The sequence below is a fragment of the Lacerta agilis genome, chromosome 6, assembly GCF_009819535.1.
Source record: "Lacerta agilis isolate rLacAgi1 chromosome 6, rLacAgi1.pri, whole genome shotgun sequence".
In the NCBI taxonomy this organism is placed as follows: domain Eukaryota; kingdom Metazoa; phylum Chordata; class Lepidosauria; order Squamata; family Lacertidae; genus Lacerta; species Lacerta agilis.
The window spans coordinates 19818494-19838053 of record NC_046317.1 but is presented as its reverse complement, the minus strand read 5'-3'; the positions used below and the strand labels follow the sequence as shown (position 1 = coordinate 19838053).

The following is a 19560-nucleotide window of genomic DNA, read 5'->3' as shown; positions in this document are numbered from 1 at the left end:
CTGTACAACGGACCCCCGATTTCCCTACGGCTGAACCCCACAGTGCAACCCATCCGGGTCAAGGCCCGTAGAGTCCCATTTGCGCTGAAACCCAGGATCGATGAGGAGCTTGATCGCTTAGTCGCACAAGGGGTCTTAGAGCCGGTAGATTCGGGAACCTGGGAAACCCCAATTGTCACACCGGTTAAGCCAGACGGCTCAGTTCGTATTTGTGGTGATTACAAATGCACCCTGAACAGGGCCTTACAGGACCACGCATACCCGGTTCCAGTAGTGAACCACGTGTTAGCGACCCTGGCTGGGGCCAAGATTTTTGGGAAGTTAGATTTAGCGCAAGCTTATCAGCAGCTGCCCGTTGATGAGGCCACCGCAGACGCCCAGACAATCGTGACTCACAGGGGTGCTTTCAGGGTCAAACGCCTACAGTTTGGAGTTTGCGTGGCCCCAGGGTTATTTCAGAGCCTAATGGATCGTCTCCTTAAAGGCATTCCCGGAGTCACACCGTTTTTCGATGATGTGCTGATTGCCGCATCATCAAAAGAGGACTTTACCGCCAGATTACGGACAGTGCTCCAACGCTTCCAGGCAGCAGGACTTAAAGTAAAGCAGAAAAAGTGCCTGTTGGGAGTTAGCAGTGTGAATTTCCTGGGGTTCCAGGTTGACGCGGATGGCCTGCATCCAGCAGAGGACAAAGTGCGCGCCATTTGCGATGCCCCAGACCCAAAGAACAAGGCAGAGTTACAAGCCTTCTTGGGACTTCTTAATTTTTATCATGCATTCCTGCCACACAAGGCAGCCATAGCTGAGCCTTTGCACAGGCTCCTGGATAAAAAAGCACCATGGGTCTGGGGCCCTCGACAGGCCAAGGCTTTCCGAGGGGTCAAAGACTTGCTTGTGTCCAACTCAGTGTTGGCACACTTCGACGAAAAGCTTCCGGTGGTGTTGGCTTGCGATGCTTCCCCTTATGGAGTGGGCGCAGTACTGGGCCACCAGCTCCCAGATGGGAGGGAAGTTCCAGTAGCTTACTTCTCCCAAACTCTCACGTCGGCAGAGCGCAACTACTCCCAGATCGACAAGGAGGGTTTGGCAATAGTTAAAGGAGTCAAAAAGTTTCATGACTTCCTTTATGGTCGGCCTTTCACAATCATTACAGACCACAAGCCACTCCTGGGACTCTTTGCGCCCGACCGCCAGACACCCCAGATGCTTTCGCCACGAGTATTGCGCTGGTCCATTTTCCTGGCCGGGTACCAATACTCACTACAGCACCGACCTGGGAAAGCCATGGGTCATGCAGACGCGCTCAGCCGCTTGCCACTGCCGGAGAGCGGCCCTGACCCTGCTCCTGCCCACCAGATCCTGCGGCTGGAAGACTTACCTGACCAGCCCCTGCATGTGAAGGACATTGCCGCCGCAACCGCGAAGGACAGACTATTGGCCCGTGTCTCGGACTGGGTGGGGAGGGGGTGGCCCGGGAAGCCGGGTCCAGAATTTTCATGTTACACAGCCCGCAAAGACGAGCTGTCTACTCACCGAGGATGCGTGTTATGGGGTAGCCGTGTTATAGTCCCCACCCCGTTAAGAAAAAAAGTCTTAGAAGGGCTGCATGTGTCTCACCCGGGAATTGTCCGGATGAAGGCATTGGCCCGTAGCTATGTGTGGTGGCCAGGCATAGATGCGGAGATAGAGGGTTGGGTGAAACGTTGCGAGCCCTGCCAGGTCTCCCGGCCGGATCCACCCAAGGCTCCAGTACAGTCCTGGGAGTCCACACAGTCCCCATGGTCCCGGGTGCACGTGGACTTTGCGGGGCCTTTTCAGGGCCAACTCTTCCTAATAGTGGTCGACTCTCAGTCCAAGTGGCTAGAGGTGGTGCCGACCTCAACCGTGTCCACGAGAGCAACTATAAACGCGCTTAGGAAGCTATTTGCAACACATGGCTTGCCAGACACACTGGTGAGTGATAATGGGACTGCTTTTACTTCGGCGGAATTCAAAGAATTTGTAACAAAGAATGGAATCCGCCACATTCGTTCCGCTCCTTTTCACCCAGCCACTAATGGCCAAGCTGAACGCATGGTCCGTACTACCAAAGACGCACTTAGGCGCATAGTGCATGGTGACTGGACTCTCCGGTTAGCGGAGTTCTTATTAGCCCAACACACCACTCCAAGCGCAGTGACCGGCCGGAGCCCAGCGGAGTTGCTTATGGGAAGGAGGCTCACTACCCTCCTTGATCGTATGCACCCCGACTGGGCTCTTGATCAACGGCCATCGACTGTGGTGCGGGGGGCTCCTAGAGGGTTCTTCCCAGGGGACACTGTGTACGTCCGGAACTATGGGCCTGGACAGGGTTGGGTCCCAGGTACCATTGCCCGCTGTACAGGTCCGGTCTCCTATGAGGTAGGGTTGGAGGGGGGTCTGGTTTGGAAGAGACACCTTGACCAGATCAGAACCAGGACACCTCCGAACAGGGAACTTCAAGCGGAACCAGAGTACAGAGAAATGGGTACTTTGGGAGAATCTGTGCCCAGGCCAGGGTGGGAACCAGATGGGTTGCCGGTGACCGAGTTACCCCAGCAAGGTGACTTCAGGCCGGAGTCCTCAATGGTGCCATTGGCCATGACCCCTTCAGAGCTGGCCTCCCCACTTAGACCGCAGGTACCGGAGGAACCTCCTGGGTCACCCATTCAGGCACAGGAACCACGACAGTCCCAGCGGGAGCGGAAAAGGCCAGCACACTTGGATGACTATGTTTGTTCCTTTTGTTAGGAAGTTGGGGGGAGGAGTGTTATGTATTGGGTTTAACACGTTATGATTCTAACCAATCGCAGAGCGTAGGTGGACGAAAGTTCCAATGGCAAGGTCTATCAACTGTCAACTGCCAACTGGCAGTTCGGTTTGGCTTTCATAGTGTGTTCTTGTTTTAATATGGAGTGAGCTGTGGAATAAACGAAGTTACATTGGGCTTCTGACTTTTCCTGAATATTTAACACCTTTCCAGTCATGTGTTACTCCAGTCAAATGCCACATATGAATGTGGGGAAAGATGATGGTGTGTAGCCTGGTGTAAATTAATTTGTAGCCTGGGGGGATTACCGCTGCGTGGGCTTTCCCCGAGAACCGTAGACTGTCCCCGGGACAGGTGAGGTTGCTGATTTTTTTTTTTTTAAGGTTTTAATAACAATTTTACTGAACACAGTGTTTTCAAGAACTACAGGCAGAAAAGAAACACGGAAGCTACAGCTTGCTAGGTGTGCGGACCCCAAAGCTTCCTCTCATTTAAGCAGTGTGACAGCAAATCCGACGTCCTGCAGGGGCTGTGTTTCAGAGGCCATCCATCCAACTGGGGTCTCACATACCTAAAGTCCTCTAAAGCAACCTAGAACTAGGAAACCCACTGTCTCTCTGGCGACATCAGGATGATCAATTATTTTCAAACAGCTATGGCAGTACCAGCGAAGAGCGCGCGCGCCCGGCGGATCCGCAGCTCCGAGTCAAGGGCGGCTGCGCTGGTCTCCCTGTGCGCCTGCTCGGCGCGCCTCCAACCCGAGCCCGGCGGGGGCGGCGCTTCAGCCGGGTGCGCGGCTTCCCTTCCTCGCTGGCGGCGGCCTGGAGCAAAGGGCGGGTGTGCCGGCGTCTCCTTCTAGCTGAAGTTCGCAGGCTCCGGGGCTCGGATCCTCGACGGCGGCTTCCGATCATGGGGAATCCAGAGCCGGTGGAGATTGACGGCGGCATCATGGAAGGGGTGAGCTGGGAGTCGGAGAGGATTGCGCGCGGGGCCGGCTGCCTTTCTCGGGGTTCATAGTCGCCGTGGACCTGAATGAATGGGGTTTTTGGGGGGGCGGGAGGGCCGGAGTTGCATTCCTGGAGATTGGGAGGGGGACGCCTCCCGTTCGATCCCCTGCCGTGGAGCCGCATAACTCATTCCTTGGTTTCCCCAACGGGAATGAGCCAACCCCCCTTCTGTTTCCGTTTCTCCCCACCCCCCAGGTTAGTTATAGCAGGCTGCCCTCCTGCTTGGTGGGGCCTGCTTCTGAATAGAACTGTAGAGTTGGAAGGGACCTCAAGAGTCATCTAGTCCATCCCCTGCAATGCAGGAATCTCAGCTAAAGCAGCCATGACAGATGGCTCTGCTAAAAATATGTCCAGGGAAGGAGAGCCCACCGCCTCCTGTTCCAGCTGTAGAACAGCTTCTTACTCTCAAGATAGTCTCCTTTCTTGTACTGTACCTTGAAGTCACTGGTTTGAGTCCTACTCTCCAGAGCAGGAGATTACTGCCAAATTTTGCCCTTGGTCAGGGTACCGATTTACCAAACTCCGCACCAGGTTAGTAGCCTGCCTTGCAGGTATGCTGGTGCAAGTCGTGTTTATGACAACAATCAGAAAGCACTTTAAAAACAAGCTGCAGTCAAAGGAATATAGGTGGCTGCCTTATAACAAGCCAGATCGTTGGCCATGTAGCTCTGAACTGTTGGCACTGACTGGCAGCAGCTCTTTAGGGTTTCAGGCATGGATCTGTCCTAGGCCTACCCTGAGGCCTCAGGAACTGAGTGTGCGGCTGTTTCCATACAAAGCACGTCCTCTGCCACTGACTTACGCAGCACACTTGCAAAGCTAAACAGTATGGTTTCAAAATGGATGGGGTGAGATTCCTACATGTTGAGATTCCTGACTTGCAGGGGGTTGGACTAGATGACTCTGGAGAGCCCAAAGACCTCTGCCTTCCCACCCAAGTACCCAGTGGGACCTGCATACAAATAGACTGGGTAACTGCAATAGCAGGGCAGTACTTAATTTCTGGAAAGAGGAGCAGTCTGCCTGGAAACAGTGACGAGGCTGTACCTGCATGACAGTCGCTTCTATCTGTAGCAAGTATCTGATCACCTGTTTCCTTTCAGGGTGGCCAGATCCTGCGCGTCTCCACAGCTCTGAGCTGCCTCTGTGGTACGCCCTTACATGTGAAAAATATCCGAGCCGGCAGGAGTCAGCCTGGCCTTAGGTAAGTACAGGGGAACAGTTGTGAAAGCGGTTTGCTTTAGGAGAGGCATTGGGGAGCCTCAATGCCCCCAACCTCGCGGGCCAGCTTTGATAGGATAGTCCACCTGTCAATCACCTGACCCCATGATGCTCTGCGTTTGGACATTATCACTTCAGACTTCAGGGTGGGAATGTCAGCGTGACTGAATGCACATCCATTTTGCATAGCAAACCAAGTCATGGTGGACAATCGTCAAGGTTGTTGCTGAGGGTCCTGCTCCTGCCTCGTATCTACCTGACCCAGGGTGTGGCCTGACAGGCTTCATAAGGACTGGTGCTGCTGCCCAGCAGAGAGTACTGCTTTTTCTGTTAAATTGATTTTAAAAAAAATTCTATGTCCTTTTCAATCATTTTTAAAAGTGATTTAGCTGTTTTTAACGTACAGCCTATGCCGTTTTAAAATGTGTCGGGGGGGGGGGGTTGTTGGGTTGTGGTTGTTTTTGTTTGATTGTGTGCTTCATGGTTTTGTGTTCTGATTTTATCCTGTGAGGCCTATGGGTGTAGGACGGTATATAAATAATAATAATAATAATAATAATAATAATAATAATAATAATCATCATCATCATCATCATCGATAACACCTGGACTACAACTCCCATCCTCCCTGACCTTTAGCTGTGCTGATGGTTGATGGAATCCACAGTTTGGAAGCCCACAGAGTACCCAGTCCTATTCTAGTGCAAGATTCTCCCCGACATGCTCGTTTTCCATGTGTAGGAATCTTTTGTTGTTCTTGCTGGGTAGCATTCAGTCATATGAGCCTTTGCTTGCAGCTGGAAATCCCTTAGCCCCCCGTAAAGACTTAGCATCTTTTCTGTGTGCTAGCAGTGATTGAGGCCTCATGTGCACTGTGCATTTCAAGCATTATTGTGCTACTTTGGACAGTCACGGCTTCTCCCAAAGAATTCTGGGAGCTGTTAAGGGTACTGAGAGTTGTTAGGAGACCCCTCACAGAACTACAATTCCCAGGGTGCTTTAGAAACCATTCCCTCTTCCCAGGGAATTCTGCAGCTGTGATAGCACTGGTTTCCTTTTTCCCTGGAAGATGATTGCTGCTATGACCACTAACTTTCTTGGCAAGGGTCAATGGCTGCTCACCCTTAGCTTGCAAGCAAGTTACTGTGGTATACTGAGGAGTCCGCACCGGGCATGCAAAAATCTAGTATTCTTTGCTACGTGAACGCGTACGCAGGCTTTGATTCTGTTCTAACTCGGTCCCCTTGACTTGAAGGCCTCAGCACCTGTCAGGATTGGAAATGGTTCGCGTCCTTTGCAACGGGCAGATGGAAGGTGGAGAAATTGGATCGACCGAAGTCACTTTCGTGCCAGGGAAGATCCAGGGTGGAACCCACGTCGCGGATACCAAAACAGCGGGGTATATCTCTGCGACTTCTTTGAGTGCTGATGTAGCAATTGTCATTCCGTGTTCAAGAGAAATTGTACACAACAGAATGAAAGAAAATGGATCCAGTCTTGACAAGACATCTTGCCAGCTTAAAAATACCAATCAGTCGTGTTTCTTCTTGCTGCCTTTCAGGTCGAATTTGCCTTTCCCTGTATGCACAAATTGCTGCAGGTCCACAACCTCAGGTGGTAATGTCTTTGCCGGACGTAATTGTCCAGTTGGTTCCTCTGCCTCCTGGAAATCCAGAAGGAAAGGAAATGTACTCAGGTGTGCCTTACCTGGGGGTTTGTGCCACGCGCACCTTGATTTTTACACTTCGCCAAATTAACTCCTTGCACAATCTTTATTAGTAAAGCAGAGGTGAAACTGGTGGCAAAAGAAATTCATGGAAAGGGATGCCATGTTTGAGTTAGATTGAAGCTGTCTTAGGGAAAACTGCATCAAAATGCAGTGTTTCACCAGAAACTTCAAGATAGCTCTGGATCTTGGGTAGCACGTATTCATGGATTTAAAAAACAGCAACGGTAGTGCACTGGAGTCATAATAAATAGGAATGTTTACAGTAATGTTTATAGCTTTTCTTTTACAAACTCCAAACACTGGGGCTGGCTTTTTGAAGCTTTGTTAACTGGGCCGTTTAGCGAACAGATTTTCTGTGAGCTCTGTGGTGTGTGTGTTTTAAAGTACAACTCTTTTGTAAGGTTCATCTCTGTCACTGGTAGATAGTGTGAGATGTAATCCATTGGAGCAGTCAAATACAACATTCCTTGTTTCCCTAGAGTGGACACAGACAGGGGGATGTTACTCCAGCCAGTATAACTTCCTGTTACACCTGGTCTGGAGCATCCTCCCCCCTACATGTGACTAGGTAGGTGGGGATGACCTTTGCAGACCCCACAACAGGTCCAGTCACGCAGCCACCTTCCTCTTTTCCTCTTTTGCCTTCTTGACGCCATTCTCTTGGACTGCACTGGTGGCTCTCAGCCAGCAGCACATGGGATGAATCCCCATATGGGATGAATCCACACCTTTTTCTGTAACTGTAGCTACAAGCCAAAGCCTGCCTTCAGGGATCATACTGTGAACTGAATGTAAGTAAACCTCTTGTTATTTTTAAGGAATGACTGTTTTGAGGGATCAAAGGTGACTTACCAGGAATAAATCCAATCTGGGCATGCCAGACTGGATTGCTTAGCTAAAGAGATTCAAACGAATCTGCAAACCAGCTTCCTGCTGTACAAGGCAGGCATGTCCAAAGTGCGGCCCGGGGGCCTAATCCGGCCTGCTGATCGGTTTAATCCAGCCCCTGTGGCAGTTAATTTCCTAGGGTAAAATCCTAAAAGAAGGTCAACAACTTCAATCCTAAAATAAAGGTCAACAATTTTGGTCGGCCCTCGCGCATGTTCACTTCATCAAATCTGGCTCCCTTTGAAAAAAGTTTGGACACCCCTGGTATAAGGGGAATGTGCTCTGCTACTTGACTCACTAGCGTGAGTGAAGGAAGGATAATATTTAATCAACATATCCTCTGTTACTAGCCACAGCATTCCCACAGTTAGAAAATTGCACCTGGGAGTTTTGGAATCCCCATTGGCTCCAGTCCCTCCGTAATAAATAACTCTGTCTATGTCTCATTCCCGTTGTAGGAGTGTCTGCCTGCTGATGCAAGTCGCAATGCCCTGTGTGCTCTTTGCAGCCTCTCCATCGGAACTTCATTTGAAAGGTGGCACCAATGCAGAGATGGCTCCTCAGATCGACTATACGGTGATGGTAAGTTGGCCTTTCCATCTTTTCAGCCCAAGTCATCCTTTGCTTCATTAGACTTTGGCAACAACGTCACACAAGAAAGCTACATCCGAAATAGATTGCCACGAAACGGTTAAGTAGACCTAAATTCCGGAAAGTGGAGAGAAAGCCACAAAAAGTTACTAGCCCTCAGTTTTCCACGACCACCTGCTTTGGTGTTGTGGCATGTTGTTGGCAGGAAGGAGGCCATGGGTTATTTAGCTTAACTGGAGTTTGTTTTAAACCAAGATATACGTAATGACAAAGCAGGATTTGTGGAAACTAAAAATCAGCACTGCCCATCAACTCAGTTCAGACATAATGACAAACCAGGATTTTTTGTTATGATTTCTCTGTCATGTGCAAGTCTTCTTCTAGTGTGCAGCAAGCCATAGCTTGCTTTGCCTGGTCGCAGGAAACTGATTTGCAAAAACTTTTATTTTGCCTGCAAGCCACAATCCAAGTTTAGTTTCGGATAATAGTTTGCAAATAAACGATGATTTGTGCAAATCATCGTTTTCTGCATTCGGACAAATTAGAAGTGGTTGCTTTTAATCTACCTTCCCATCACTGCTGCCATGTGCCAAATGAAGGGGAAGAGGGATTGTGAGAGTCCAAGACTTGTTTTTAGCCTGTTTTTTATTCTGTGAACTGTCCTGAGATCTCATGATGATAATAATTTCTTATAAATCATAGTAAGTAATAAAACATTAATAAGATTGAATTAAGCCACTACCTTACTAGCAGTTTTGTTTGTTGACGTGTTGCTTGTTACCCAAAGGTTTCCAAGTAAATGTTCAAAAACATAAATACATCATGCCATTAAAAGAATTCATGCAAATTAACTAGTATTCATTTCTAGCTAGCTATCTTTTTTTCCCAAGCCGGAACTTGCTGGAACTCAGTTCCGGCACCTGCTCAGTTGGCCACCATTGCCATTCTAAGAGAACAAGGGACGTGTTCATGGTGAGTTTCAGTCCCTCCTTTTCCAGAAATATAGCACTGTATCTGTGTATTATATATGCACAAAACAACCTAACATAGCAATGACTGAAGTGTGTGCTTTGGCAGCACATGAGTCAAAAACAACATCATTCTTTTTGACCCTCTGACAGGTTGATAGGAAGGAATATTTTGCTCACTAAAATATGTATGTATCTGTGTTTTTCAGCAAATGTATTTACTCTCCAGGTCTTCAAACCAGTGGTTGAGAAGTTCAATTTGACCCTGGACTGTGATATAAAAAGGAGGTAGGTCTCAGGCTCCTCCTTTTGTGACTGTGAGGAGGAGATTGGCCGCTTTTAAATACGGCAGTTTGACATTGTGTTTGAACCCTGAACTGTGCTTAAATAAGCCGGCCATAAACTCTAGTTTTGATTTGGCTTGTTTCTTAGTTGCCATGACAGGAACATAACCTGACCCATAACCTGCTATTTCTTCACAGGGGCTACTACCCCAAGGGGGGTGGCGAAGTGATCATCCGGATGTCGCCTGTTAAACAGTTGAGCCCAATCGACTTAACCGACCGCGGCACCGTGACCAAGATACACGGAAGAGCCTTTGTGGCTGGAGCTCTGCCAATAAAAGTGAGCATGTCTTCATATTCTTAGGGTGTGTCATTTTAGGGGGCAAAACTCAAATTTTTGCAAATTTCTTTCAGTGAGGGGGTCACAAAGTTTTTGGGTGTGAGGCGTTCAAATCTGCTCTTTTTTGTGATTGGACAACTCTCAGCTTGGTAAGTCCAACTCATTGACTGCTTTTGGAAAGCCAAGGCTTTTTAATGCTGCCTTCTGGAAATGTCCTTTAATACTAAATAGTAATAAAAAATAAGATTGATATATAATCTAACTGCAAGTGCAGCGGTACCTTGGAAGTCAAACGGAATCCGTTCCGGAAGCCTGCTCGACTTCCAAAACGTTCGGAAACCAAGGCGCGGCTTCCAATTGGCTGCAAGAAGCTCCTACAGCCAATCAGAAGCCACGTCGGATGTTCGGGTTCCAAAGAACATTCGCAAACCAGAACACTCACTTCCGGGTTTGCTGAGTCCGGTAACCAAAACGTTTGACTCACAAGGCATTCGGGATCCAAGGTACTTGGCAATCATTTTTAACAATTTCTGTGCAATTCGACACACATTTTACTTGCCAAGCAGAACCAAATTGTATTAATTTAACCAAAATAACCTGTCAAAATATTACAGCTTTGTAGCAGCCCTCATTTTGGGGATCTGTCAGTTGATAAATTCAGCACACCCTCATGGGGAAAATGCATGTGTTCTGCTGCACTTGGTGAATAAAAAAATGTGTAGCTGCTTTTCCCCCCCACCATGTCAGTGAATTTCTAACGTTTATGCTTGCAGGTGCACACACATATTTTGTTATACAACCATAAGGAGAAGGACCATAATTTTTTATGGGGGGTGTCTCAGGTGCCATCACTGGCACCTTTGGTTTAAAAAAGAAACAGGGAGCATGTGATAAGCAAGACCACTGCCAGAGACCCTGGGGAAGCTGATGTTGGTGAATCAGCCTGACCTGGGATAATGTAGCTTCCAGAGTCTCGTTTTTGTGACATCAGAATAGCACCTCTTTCACAATATGCAGAGAAAGCTAATCCAGGTATAGCCAGCCAATGGGGTGCCCTGCAGGCATTATAGGACTCTAACTCCCATCAGCCCCAATGGTCGGGGATGATGGGAGTTGCAGTCCAACAAATTTGGGGAAGGCGCTACATTGGCTGCCCCTGACCTACAATGTATAGATGCTGTCTAATAGTCAAGCGTTTACCGAGCAGTAACATGCTTTGCATGTAAGAGACACTTTAGCAAGCCAGGTGTCTGTGCGTCAACCTGCCGAGGAGTAAAGAGAATTTTATCACCCGTTTTGTAGGGTAGAAGCCTTTTTCTACGTAGGAACTTCAGCCTATGGGGGAAAGCTCTTCTATCGAGGTTTCAGTCGTAATCGTTGTACTTGTTTGACCTTGTCGCGTTAGTTAGCAAAAGACATGGCATCGGCGGCAGTGAGGTGCATCAGAAAGGAAATCCGAGACCTATACGTCAACATCCAGGCCGTTCGAGAACCGGATAACGAGGCCTTTGGAACTGGAAGCGGAATAATGTGAGTGGGCTCAAATTGCAGGTCTCCGTATGCTCGCTATCCAAAAATTCACTTATCCACACTTTAAAGCAGGGGTCTCCAAACTAAGGCCCGGGGGCCAGATGCGGCCCAATCGCCTTGTCAATCCGGCCTGCGGATGGTCCGGGAATCAGTGTGTTTTTACACGAGTAGAATGTGTCCTTTTATTTAAAATGCATCTCTGGGTTATTTGTGGGGCCTGTCCAGTGCTTTTACATGAGTAGAATGTGTCCTTTTATTTAAAATGCATCTCTGGGTTATTTGTGGGGCATAGGAATTCGTTCATATTTTTTTTTCCAAAATATAGTCCGGTCCCCCACAAGGTCTGAGGGACAGCGGACCGCCCCCTGCTGAAAAAGTTTGCTGACCGCTGCTTTAGAGCTTTCCAAAGGGTGATTTCTGTGAATAACTGTTCCGACATGTCACCCTGCCCCCTTCTGTTTAGAATTGTTGCAGAGACTTCCACAGGCTGCCTGCTGGCAGGATCATCGCTTGGTAAAAGAGGTGAGGATTTGGGGAAACAATTTTTTTTTAAAAAAAGTTTCCAATGAAAACTAATTTGGCTCTCTGACATGCTTCGTGGTGTTCTCTTATTTTATATTATCCATGTTCTGGGTAATTATGATTTAATAATTACAGTCACTAAAAGGCCACATTCTTGAGCTGTGGTAGCTAACCTTTTTATGCGCATAGGCACAAAACACTTGCCACGCATGCAGCACAGGTGTGTTAGGTTCTACCTGTGCTTCTTCTTCACGCAGGTAAAAGTGCTGACAAAATTGGAATCGAAGCCGCCGAGATGTTGCTTGGAAATCTTCGACACGGTGGAGCAGTGGACAATTATCTGCAAGACCAAGTAAGCGTTTCTTGTAGAGCAGGGATTGCAAACCTTTTGCCCTCCTGGCGTGGTTGGACTCAGCTAGTATGACCAATGGCCAGGGCTGAGGGGAGTTGTGGTCCAGTAACATCTGCAAGGCCACAGGTTCCCTATCCTTGACACAGAGGTTCCCTCGTATAAGCAAACAAGAGCTTGACAAGGGCAGGTGGAGGCACCTCCCAAAATGAGAAGGCCAAAATATCAGTCTTGTAGGTGGTCTTGAAAGGGCTGCACTCTGGCACCTAACTGGGAGTAAGTCCCCTTGTGACATGGGTGGCGCTGTGGTCTAAACCACTGTGCCTCTTGGGCTTGCTGACTTCTGCAGATACATGAATAGGATTTTGTTGTGAATTATGTGGGCAAGGAGTTTTACTTTAACTGGCTTTCTTTAGTTGTCACGGGAGTAAAGTTGCTCATAAGGATTGTTTTTTTCTTCCTGTCTCTTCTCAAGCTAATCATTTTCATGGCTTTAGCAAATGGCCTCTCCAGAGTGAAAACTGGACCAATTACTCTCCATACAAAAACTGCTATACATTTTGCAGAACAGCTGACAAAGGTGAGTAAAACGTGGTTTTCTTTTTTTAAGGTCGGTTCATGAGTACATGCTCCACAGACTTGCTTTCTCTAGTTAGATATTTTCAGTAGTTTATGCTGCTGTTATGGAATAGTCTCCCTCAGGTGGGGGTCTAGCAAAGCCTATTCAGGTCCGTTCATATGACAGGTTTACTCACGCTTTTAACACTATCAGTTTTGTATTATTTTTATTATTATTATAGTATTTTATTTTCAGAGCCTGATTTTAATAAGCAGGCTCTTCCGCGTCATGCAAACAACATACAGGTGGCTACACATGTGCATTTTAAAGAATACGTTAATAAACTCACTTTATGACACTTAATGAAATTATTTTCATTTGCAGGCTAAATTTACTGTGGCAAAATCAGAAGAGGACGCTTCCCCCAAGGATGCCTACATTATTGAGTGCCAAGGAGTTGGACTGCTAAACCCCAATTTGTAGCTGCTGCTGCTGCTTGTTGGAATTGTTTAATTATTATTATTTTGGCTTTGTTTTTGTTTTGCCTTTAAAAGTATTGCTGAAACCTTCAAGGGAGAAAAGTGTGATTAGTGTTAGCTTTGAATTAATTCTAATAAAGGACAGCCATTTTGGGCTCTGTAGATAATAAAGAGCCTATATGGCTGCTATTAAACACAGCAGATGAGCAGTAGAGATCACAGCAGAGCGGGGAAGCGATAGCTTCACTTTTTAAAAACGGACTTCTGTGATTCAGTCGTTCTTGTCCCCTGTTGGGAGTTGATCATACGGAATCCTTCACATGCGTCGCAACAAAAATGTCGACAAAAAGTCGTTTTCAGCAGTTACTGTTCACATCTCTCTTTTTATTTCTGTAACCCTTTTCCTGCACATGGCTACAGATAAAAATAAAGCAGTCTCAACAGATGAAGGTATTTGCTACTTATTACCAGTAAAAGGGCAGAGGTTTGCAAATAATACGGCAGGTCATTTCCTGGCGGTGGCACCTGTATGACCTGGTTTGCATCATGTCACACTAAGCCACACCATGGCTGCTAGCATAAGTGTGCAGGTTACAGAAAGGGAGGATGTAGCTGTGTCACTTCTCCCTGGTCCTTTTACTGCTGCAAGCTTTGACTTAGCGCAGTGGCTCCCAAATTTGAAAACTGCCGAGGGTCTCGGTATACGCGCTTAATGATATTTCTGCCTGTTGTAGCAATTTCAGTGCGCTGTGCTGGACACCGTATGCTTTTTTATTTTCATTGCTCCTTTTCTTTATTACGTTGTATTTCTCGCAGCCCAATTTTGCATTGCGCAGAATTCAAGCTGTAACGCAGCACAGTGCAAGAAAGAGAAGAAGTGATAAGAACGCCATTAAAAAGCAGCACAAATATTTAAGGCAGACGTGCCACAAACCCTTCACACATGGCGCTTTCTCACTCCTCTGCAATTTCTGGTGATTTTTTTTTTTAAGTATTGAATATACATCAATACTTATCTGTACTTTGCCCCATGTGCACAGTTGAAATTCAGAAGGCAGAGGTGGGCATAGTGATAGCTGTTTTAGTTTGATCAGTTACGTGTTGTTAGTACATCAGGGCCATGCCGAGGGATGTTTGTGTGTGTGTGTGTGTGTCCCCAAGTGTCCCTATCTTCCAGGGACAGTCCTGGATTTACAGAAGCTGTTTCAGTTTCTGATTTGATCCCAGAACATCTCGCTTTTCCTTAGGACGTCAACAGAGAAATGTTGGAGGGTGTGGTAGGACATCTATATTTTCATCAGAGGATATGGAGTCGTGACACACACACACACACACACACACATACACACACCCAAGCCAAGGAGATAAGTAACCAGTGCCTTTTTTCTGGGGGTACTCAAGGGTAGTACCGATACCTATTTTTTTCTAGAAGGAAAGCACTGTAAGTCAGGGGCGTTCCTAGCCCCTTGGCCGCCCGGGGCAGGAAGCCAAGAGGCACCCTGGGGGCGGGGCATCGTGCCATGTGCGTGCGTCATGATGTCATGACGCACGTTCACAGCGCGACACCACGCCCCCAGGAAAAAAGAAAGGAACGTAGCAGGCGCTTGAGAGCAAAGCCGCTTTGCTCCCCCCCCTTCCCTTTCGGCTTCTTTCAGCGCCGAAAGGGGAGAAAAAAAGGAAGCGAAGCGGCGCGTTTAAGCGCCGGCTTTGCTTCCCTGCCCGCTTTCTCTTTCGGCGCTAGCTGGGCTGTGACTCTGCAGCGCAGCCAGCGCCGAAAGAAGCCGAAAGGGAAAGGGGGGGGGAGCAAAGCCAGCGCTTAAATGTGCCGCTTTGCTTCCTTTGTTTGCCCCTTTCGGCTGCTTCTTTCACCGTTGGCTGGGCTGCGACTACACAGCCCAGCCAGCGCCGAAAGGGGAGAAAAAAAGGAAGTGAAGCGGCGCGTTCAAGCGCTGGCTTCGCTTCCCCGCCCGCTTTCTCTTTCGGCCGCCGTTCGTTCCGTTGCCCCGATAGCAGCAGCATCGCACACACTGCGCTGCTGCTCCCACGGCGACGGAGCGAGCGGCGGTGCGTGGGGGTGACAAGCGGCGGCCCCTCCCACCACTCCCCACGCACCACCGGTCACCCCGGGAGGAGCAGCGCTGCACGGACGGGGTGACGGAGGGAGCGGCGGCGCGTGGGAGTGGCGAGAGGGGCCGCCGCTTGTCACCCCAACCCGCCGCTTGTCACCCTGTCACTGGGGGCGTACCGCCCCTACCTCCCCTCCCCAACGACGCCCCTGCTGTAAGTAACTATATAACCTTTAGAAGACATCTGAAATCTGCCCTGTGTAGTTTTATTATGTTTTTACTTGACATTAACCCCGTTAAATTAACGGGCGCTAGAACATATGTGGTCAAACTGTTGCCCTAGCAACGTCGGGGACATGCGCAGAGCTGACTGAGCGGCTCTCGCTTATCTCGTTTTTTTCCCTAACAACCGAGCAGCTCTCGCTTGACATCGCTCGCCCGCCGCCACTTGTAACGGCTGCTGCTACTTAGAAGTAAGTCCATGCGAGTGTGCACCCGCCACGTGCCCACACACACCCGCCGCTTCAACAGTTTCGCCCGGCTGCCCGAAGTCTCTGGGCTCCAAGTCCCAACGGCTGTCCATGGGGCACATGCGCAGTAGCGCAACCCCACGGACACAGGGACTGGATGCAGAGACACTTGCACTTTATTATAGGTGATATATGTTGGAAGCAGCCTAGGGTGGCTGAGGCAACCCAGTCAGGCGGAGTATAAAGAACAAAATTATTACTATTTTTATTTTATGGAATAGGACGTCCCTATTTTCATCGGAGAAATTTTGGAGGGTATGTTTTGTGTGTGTGTGTGTGAGAGGGAGGGAGGGAGGGAGAGAGGGAGAGAATCTACCATGTTAGCAGCAATAGGAAGCCCAACTGGGGCAAGGGAGGACTTTTTCTGTAGCAGGACTTGCATGACCAGGGGCTAAGATGGCACAATTTCAGGCCAATCTGCTTCCAGGAACTCTCTTGGTTTGTGGAGGTGTTAGCTGATTTTCACCTTGCGTTCCCCTCTGCCAGATAGCTTGTCTGTAATCCCTTTCCAAATGTGTCCCAATGTAGTGATAGAAGCTTGGGCGGGTTGATTTTCTTGTTAATCTCACAAGGAACAGCTGTTCAGCTTTATTTGTAATGTTTGGAGTTTGTCTGAAGGGGGCAGCAGATAACTTATTAAACCCTATTAGTATCCCTCTTTAAAAAATACAATCACAAGACTTTTTCCTTGAGTTTCTTGTGTTTTCCTCCCCTCCAAAAAAAAGGGGGGGGGAAGGCCCTAATTTATCCATCGACTATTTGAGAAGCTTGAAAAAGTAACACATTCTGTGGGTATCTGCTTTCAAAGAAAATAGCACTAATTCTATGGACAGAGAGGCAATGCAGGAGCCTTGAATTAAAACTTTCACATCTGTTGCTTCTGCAACAGTATGTGGCCTTGAGCAAGTCTCTTCCAGCATCTACTCAGACCTGCATTACCAGTGCATTGTGCGGGTTGCAGAAATCATCCTTTGCAGAGTGGAAGTGTTATAACAAATGACAGAAGGTGTTGAACTAGGATAAAAGTGGCTTTGGTTTTATATACAGGTACCCTGTTTCTCCTAAAATAAGACATAGCCATAAAATAAGCCATAGCAGGATTTCTATGCATTTGCGAAATATAAGCCGTTCCCCGAAAATAAGCCATACCCCGAAAATAAGCCATAGTGACGTGGTACCTCCCATTAAAACAGCCTGGAGAGGTGTGGCTATGCAGCGTACCGATGCGACATGGTTAAAATAAGACATCCCCTGAAAATAAGCCATACTGTGTTTTGTTGAGCGAAAAAAAATATAAGACGGTGTCTTATTTTAGGAGAAACACGGTAGGTAGCCGTGTTGGTCTGCCATAGTCAAAACAAAATAAAATAAAAAATTCCTTCCAGTAGCACCTTAGAGACCAACTAAGTTTGTTCTTGGTATGAGCTTTCGTGTGCATGCAAACTTAGTTGGTCTCTAAGGTGCTACTGGAAGTAATTATTTTATTTTATTTTGTTTTGACTTTGGTTTTATAGTTAGGCCACCTGGGTTCATGTCTGCCATGCTAACCAATCTGCCACAAATGAAATGAGTGATTTATTTACTTCGTGGGATTTGATACCAAACAGGCGTACCTTTTCCATTTCCTTTTTTATTGCAAGAAAGTAGTTCCCGGTGCCATTTTGTCCTTCTAAAGACCTATAAAGACTGGTTGCCAAGGTAGCTTAAGCCAGTGTTTTTCAACCACTGTTCCGCGGCACACTAGTGTGCCGCGAGATGTTGCCTGGTGTGCCGTGGGAAAATTACTTTATATATAGTCAATATAGGCACAGAGTTAAATTTTTTAACATTTTCTAATGGTGGTGTGCCTCGTGATTTTTTTCATGAAACAAGTGTGCCTTTGCCCAAAAAAGGTTGAAAAACACTGGCTTAAGCAAACGGTTGGTTTGGGAATTTTTCTATTTTATTATTATTACCTTTATATACAGTGGTACCTGTGGTTACTAACTTAATTTGTTCCGGAGGTCCGTCCTTAACCTGAAACCGTTCTTACCCTGAGGTACCACTTTAGCTAATGGGGCCTCCTGCTGCCACCGTGCGATTTCTGTTCTCATCCTGAGGTAAAGTTCTTAACCCAAGGTACTACTTCAGGGTTAGTGGAGTCTGGAACCCAAAGTGTTTGTAACCTGAAGTGTTTGTAACCCGAGGTACCACTGTACCACCTTTTTCTTCCAAGGTGGTATACATGGTTCTCCTCCTCCCTGGTTCATCCCCACAACAACCCTGTGAGGTAGTCAAAACAAAATAAAAAATAAAAAAAATTCCTTCCAGTAGCACCAAGGGATTTTTTTATTTTTTATTTTGTTTCGACTATGGCAGACCAACACGGCTACCTACCTGCACCTGTGAGGTAGGTTAGGCTGAGAGGCAGTGACTGGCCCAAGGTCACCCAGAGAGCTTCATGGCTGAGTGGGGATTCGAACCCTGGTCTCCCAGCTCCTAGTCTTAACTCTCTAACCATTATGCCACAATGGCTCTAGGGCAAGTGGGGCAGGGTATATCACAGACGCCCCTTCCCAATAATGTTCCTGCTGGCAGCTTGGGACAGGACGCTTGCCCTCAGTCTAGGAAGCTCACAGATTGTTGTTGGGCCACAAAAAACCCTTTTAAAATTAACAAACATTTGCAAACCCCTATACAATTGCACACCTAGGGCATTCTCTTGAGTATATGGAAACTGTTCCTTGTGGGGAGGGGGCTGTGAGTCATTTCCTGCCTAGCCTGTTTCACTGGGATTATGCCAATAATCAAGTAGGAAGCTTAAAAAAATAATTTTGTACACTTCAAAGGGATAATCACATGATCCACACCAGATCTTCAGCTTGAAGTGAACCAGGACTGTTCCACATCTCCACAAATTACAGTTGAGCAGCAAGCACACTTTTTTTGGTAAATGCAGGTGGGGAGGGTTAAGGCAGGGATGGGAGGAAAGAGAAACAGAAGAATAGTGAAGCTGAGCTACTACATAAGCAGTGCTAACCTACTGATATCAGGATAGCCAATGTGGTTCTCATTATTATTATTATTATTAATTGCATTTTTTAAGAAAAATCTCAATGCGGTTTACAGCATATTAAACATCAATAAAACAATCCTGAATCAAAACATTTCTGAAGAAAATCAAATATAAAGTATACAGTCAAAGCAACATGATGAACAGGAAACTAAAATATCTTCAAATATTTCAAAATAAAACATAACAAAGGAGGCCAACTACAGAATACGTAATCAACACAAACAAAGTTAACCAAAAAATAATAACCTTAAATGTTTTAAAAGAAAACAATGCTAAGTGAAGTCAAATATAAAATGCATGTTTAAAACAGCATTGTTAACAAGAGAATATCATTGGTTAAGAGTGGTAGACTCGTAATCTGGTGAACCGGGTTCGCGTCTCCGCTCCTCCACATGCAGCTGCTGGGTGACCTTGGGCTAGTCACATTTCTCTGAAGTCTCTCAGCCCCACTCACCTCACAGAGTGTTTGTTGTGGGGGAGGAAGGGAAAGGAGAATGTTAGCCGCTTTGAGACTCCTTCGGGTAGTGAAAAGCGGGATATCAAATCCAAACTCTTCTTCTTCTTCTTCTTCTAAACATTGGCCCTGCTGGCTGAGGTTGATGGGAGCTGGAGTCCTAGACAGAGGTGCCCATCCCTGGTCTTGCAAGCAATCTG

The 19560-nt window shown here is 47.3% G+C and overlaps 1 protein-coding gene across 1 annotated transcript; it reads left to right on the top strand.

Moving 5' to 3' along the window:
* The first annotated feature begins 3612 nt into the window (after nucleotides 1-3612).
* Nucleotides 3613-13999, top strand: RTCA (RNA 3'-terminal phosphate cyclase). The gene is made up of 11 exons (XM_033151521.1): nucleotides 3613-3745; nucleotides 4899-4999; nucleotides 6272-6415; nucleotides 8092-8215; nucleotides 9422-9480; nucleotides 9675-9816; nucleotides 11222-11346; nucleotides 11810-11868; nucleotides 12126-12220; nucleotides 12693-12797; nucleotides 13161-13999. The coding sequence occupies exons 1-11, from the start codon at nucleotides 3698-3700 to the stop codon at nucleotides 13257-13259; spliced, it is 1101 nt and encodes a 366-aa protein (XP_033007412.1). The 5' UTR covers nucleotides 3613-3697; the 3' UTR covers nucleotides 13260-13999.
* The last annotated feature ends 5561 nt before the right edge of the window (nucleotides 14000-19560 follow it).

Excerpts from the sequence above, each read along its gene's own strand:
- RTCA (XM_033151521.1), top strand. The coding sequence starts at position 3,698 with ATGGGGAATCCAGAGCCGGTGGAGATTGACGGCGGCATCATGGAAGGG. Across the intron at positions 8,216-9,421 it reads AGATCGACTATACGGTGATG|GTCTTCAAACCAGTGGTTGA; the intron begins GTAAGTTGGCCT and ends TTTACTCTCCAG. Across the intron at positions 11,347-11,809 it reads GGAACTGGAAGCGGAATAAT|AATTGTTGCAGAGACTTCCA; the intron begins GTGAGTGGGCTC and ends CCTTCTGTTTAG.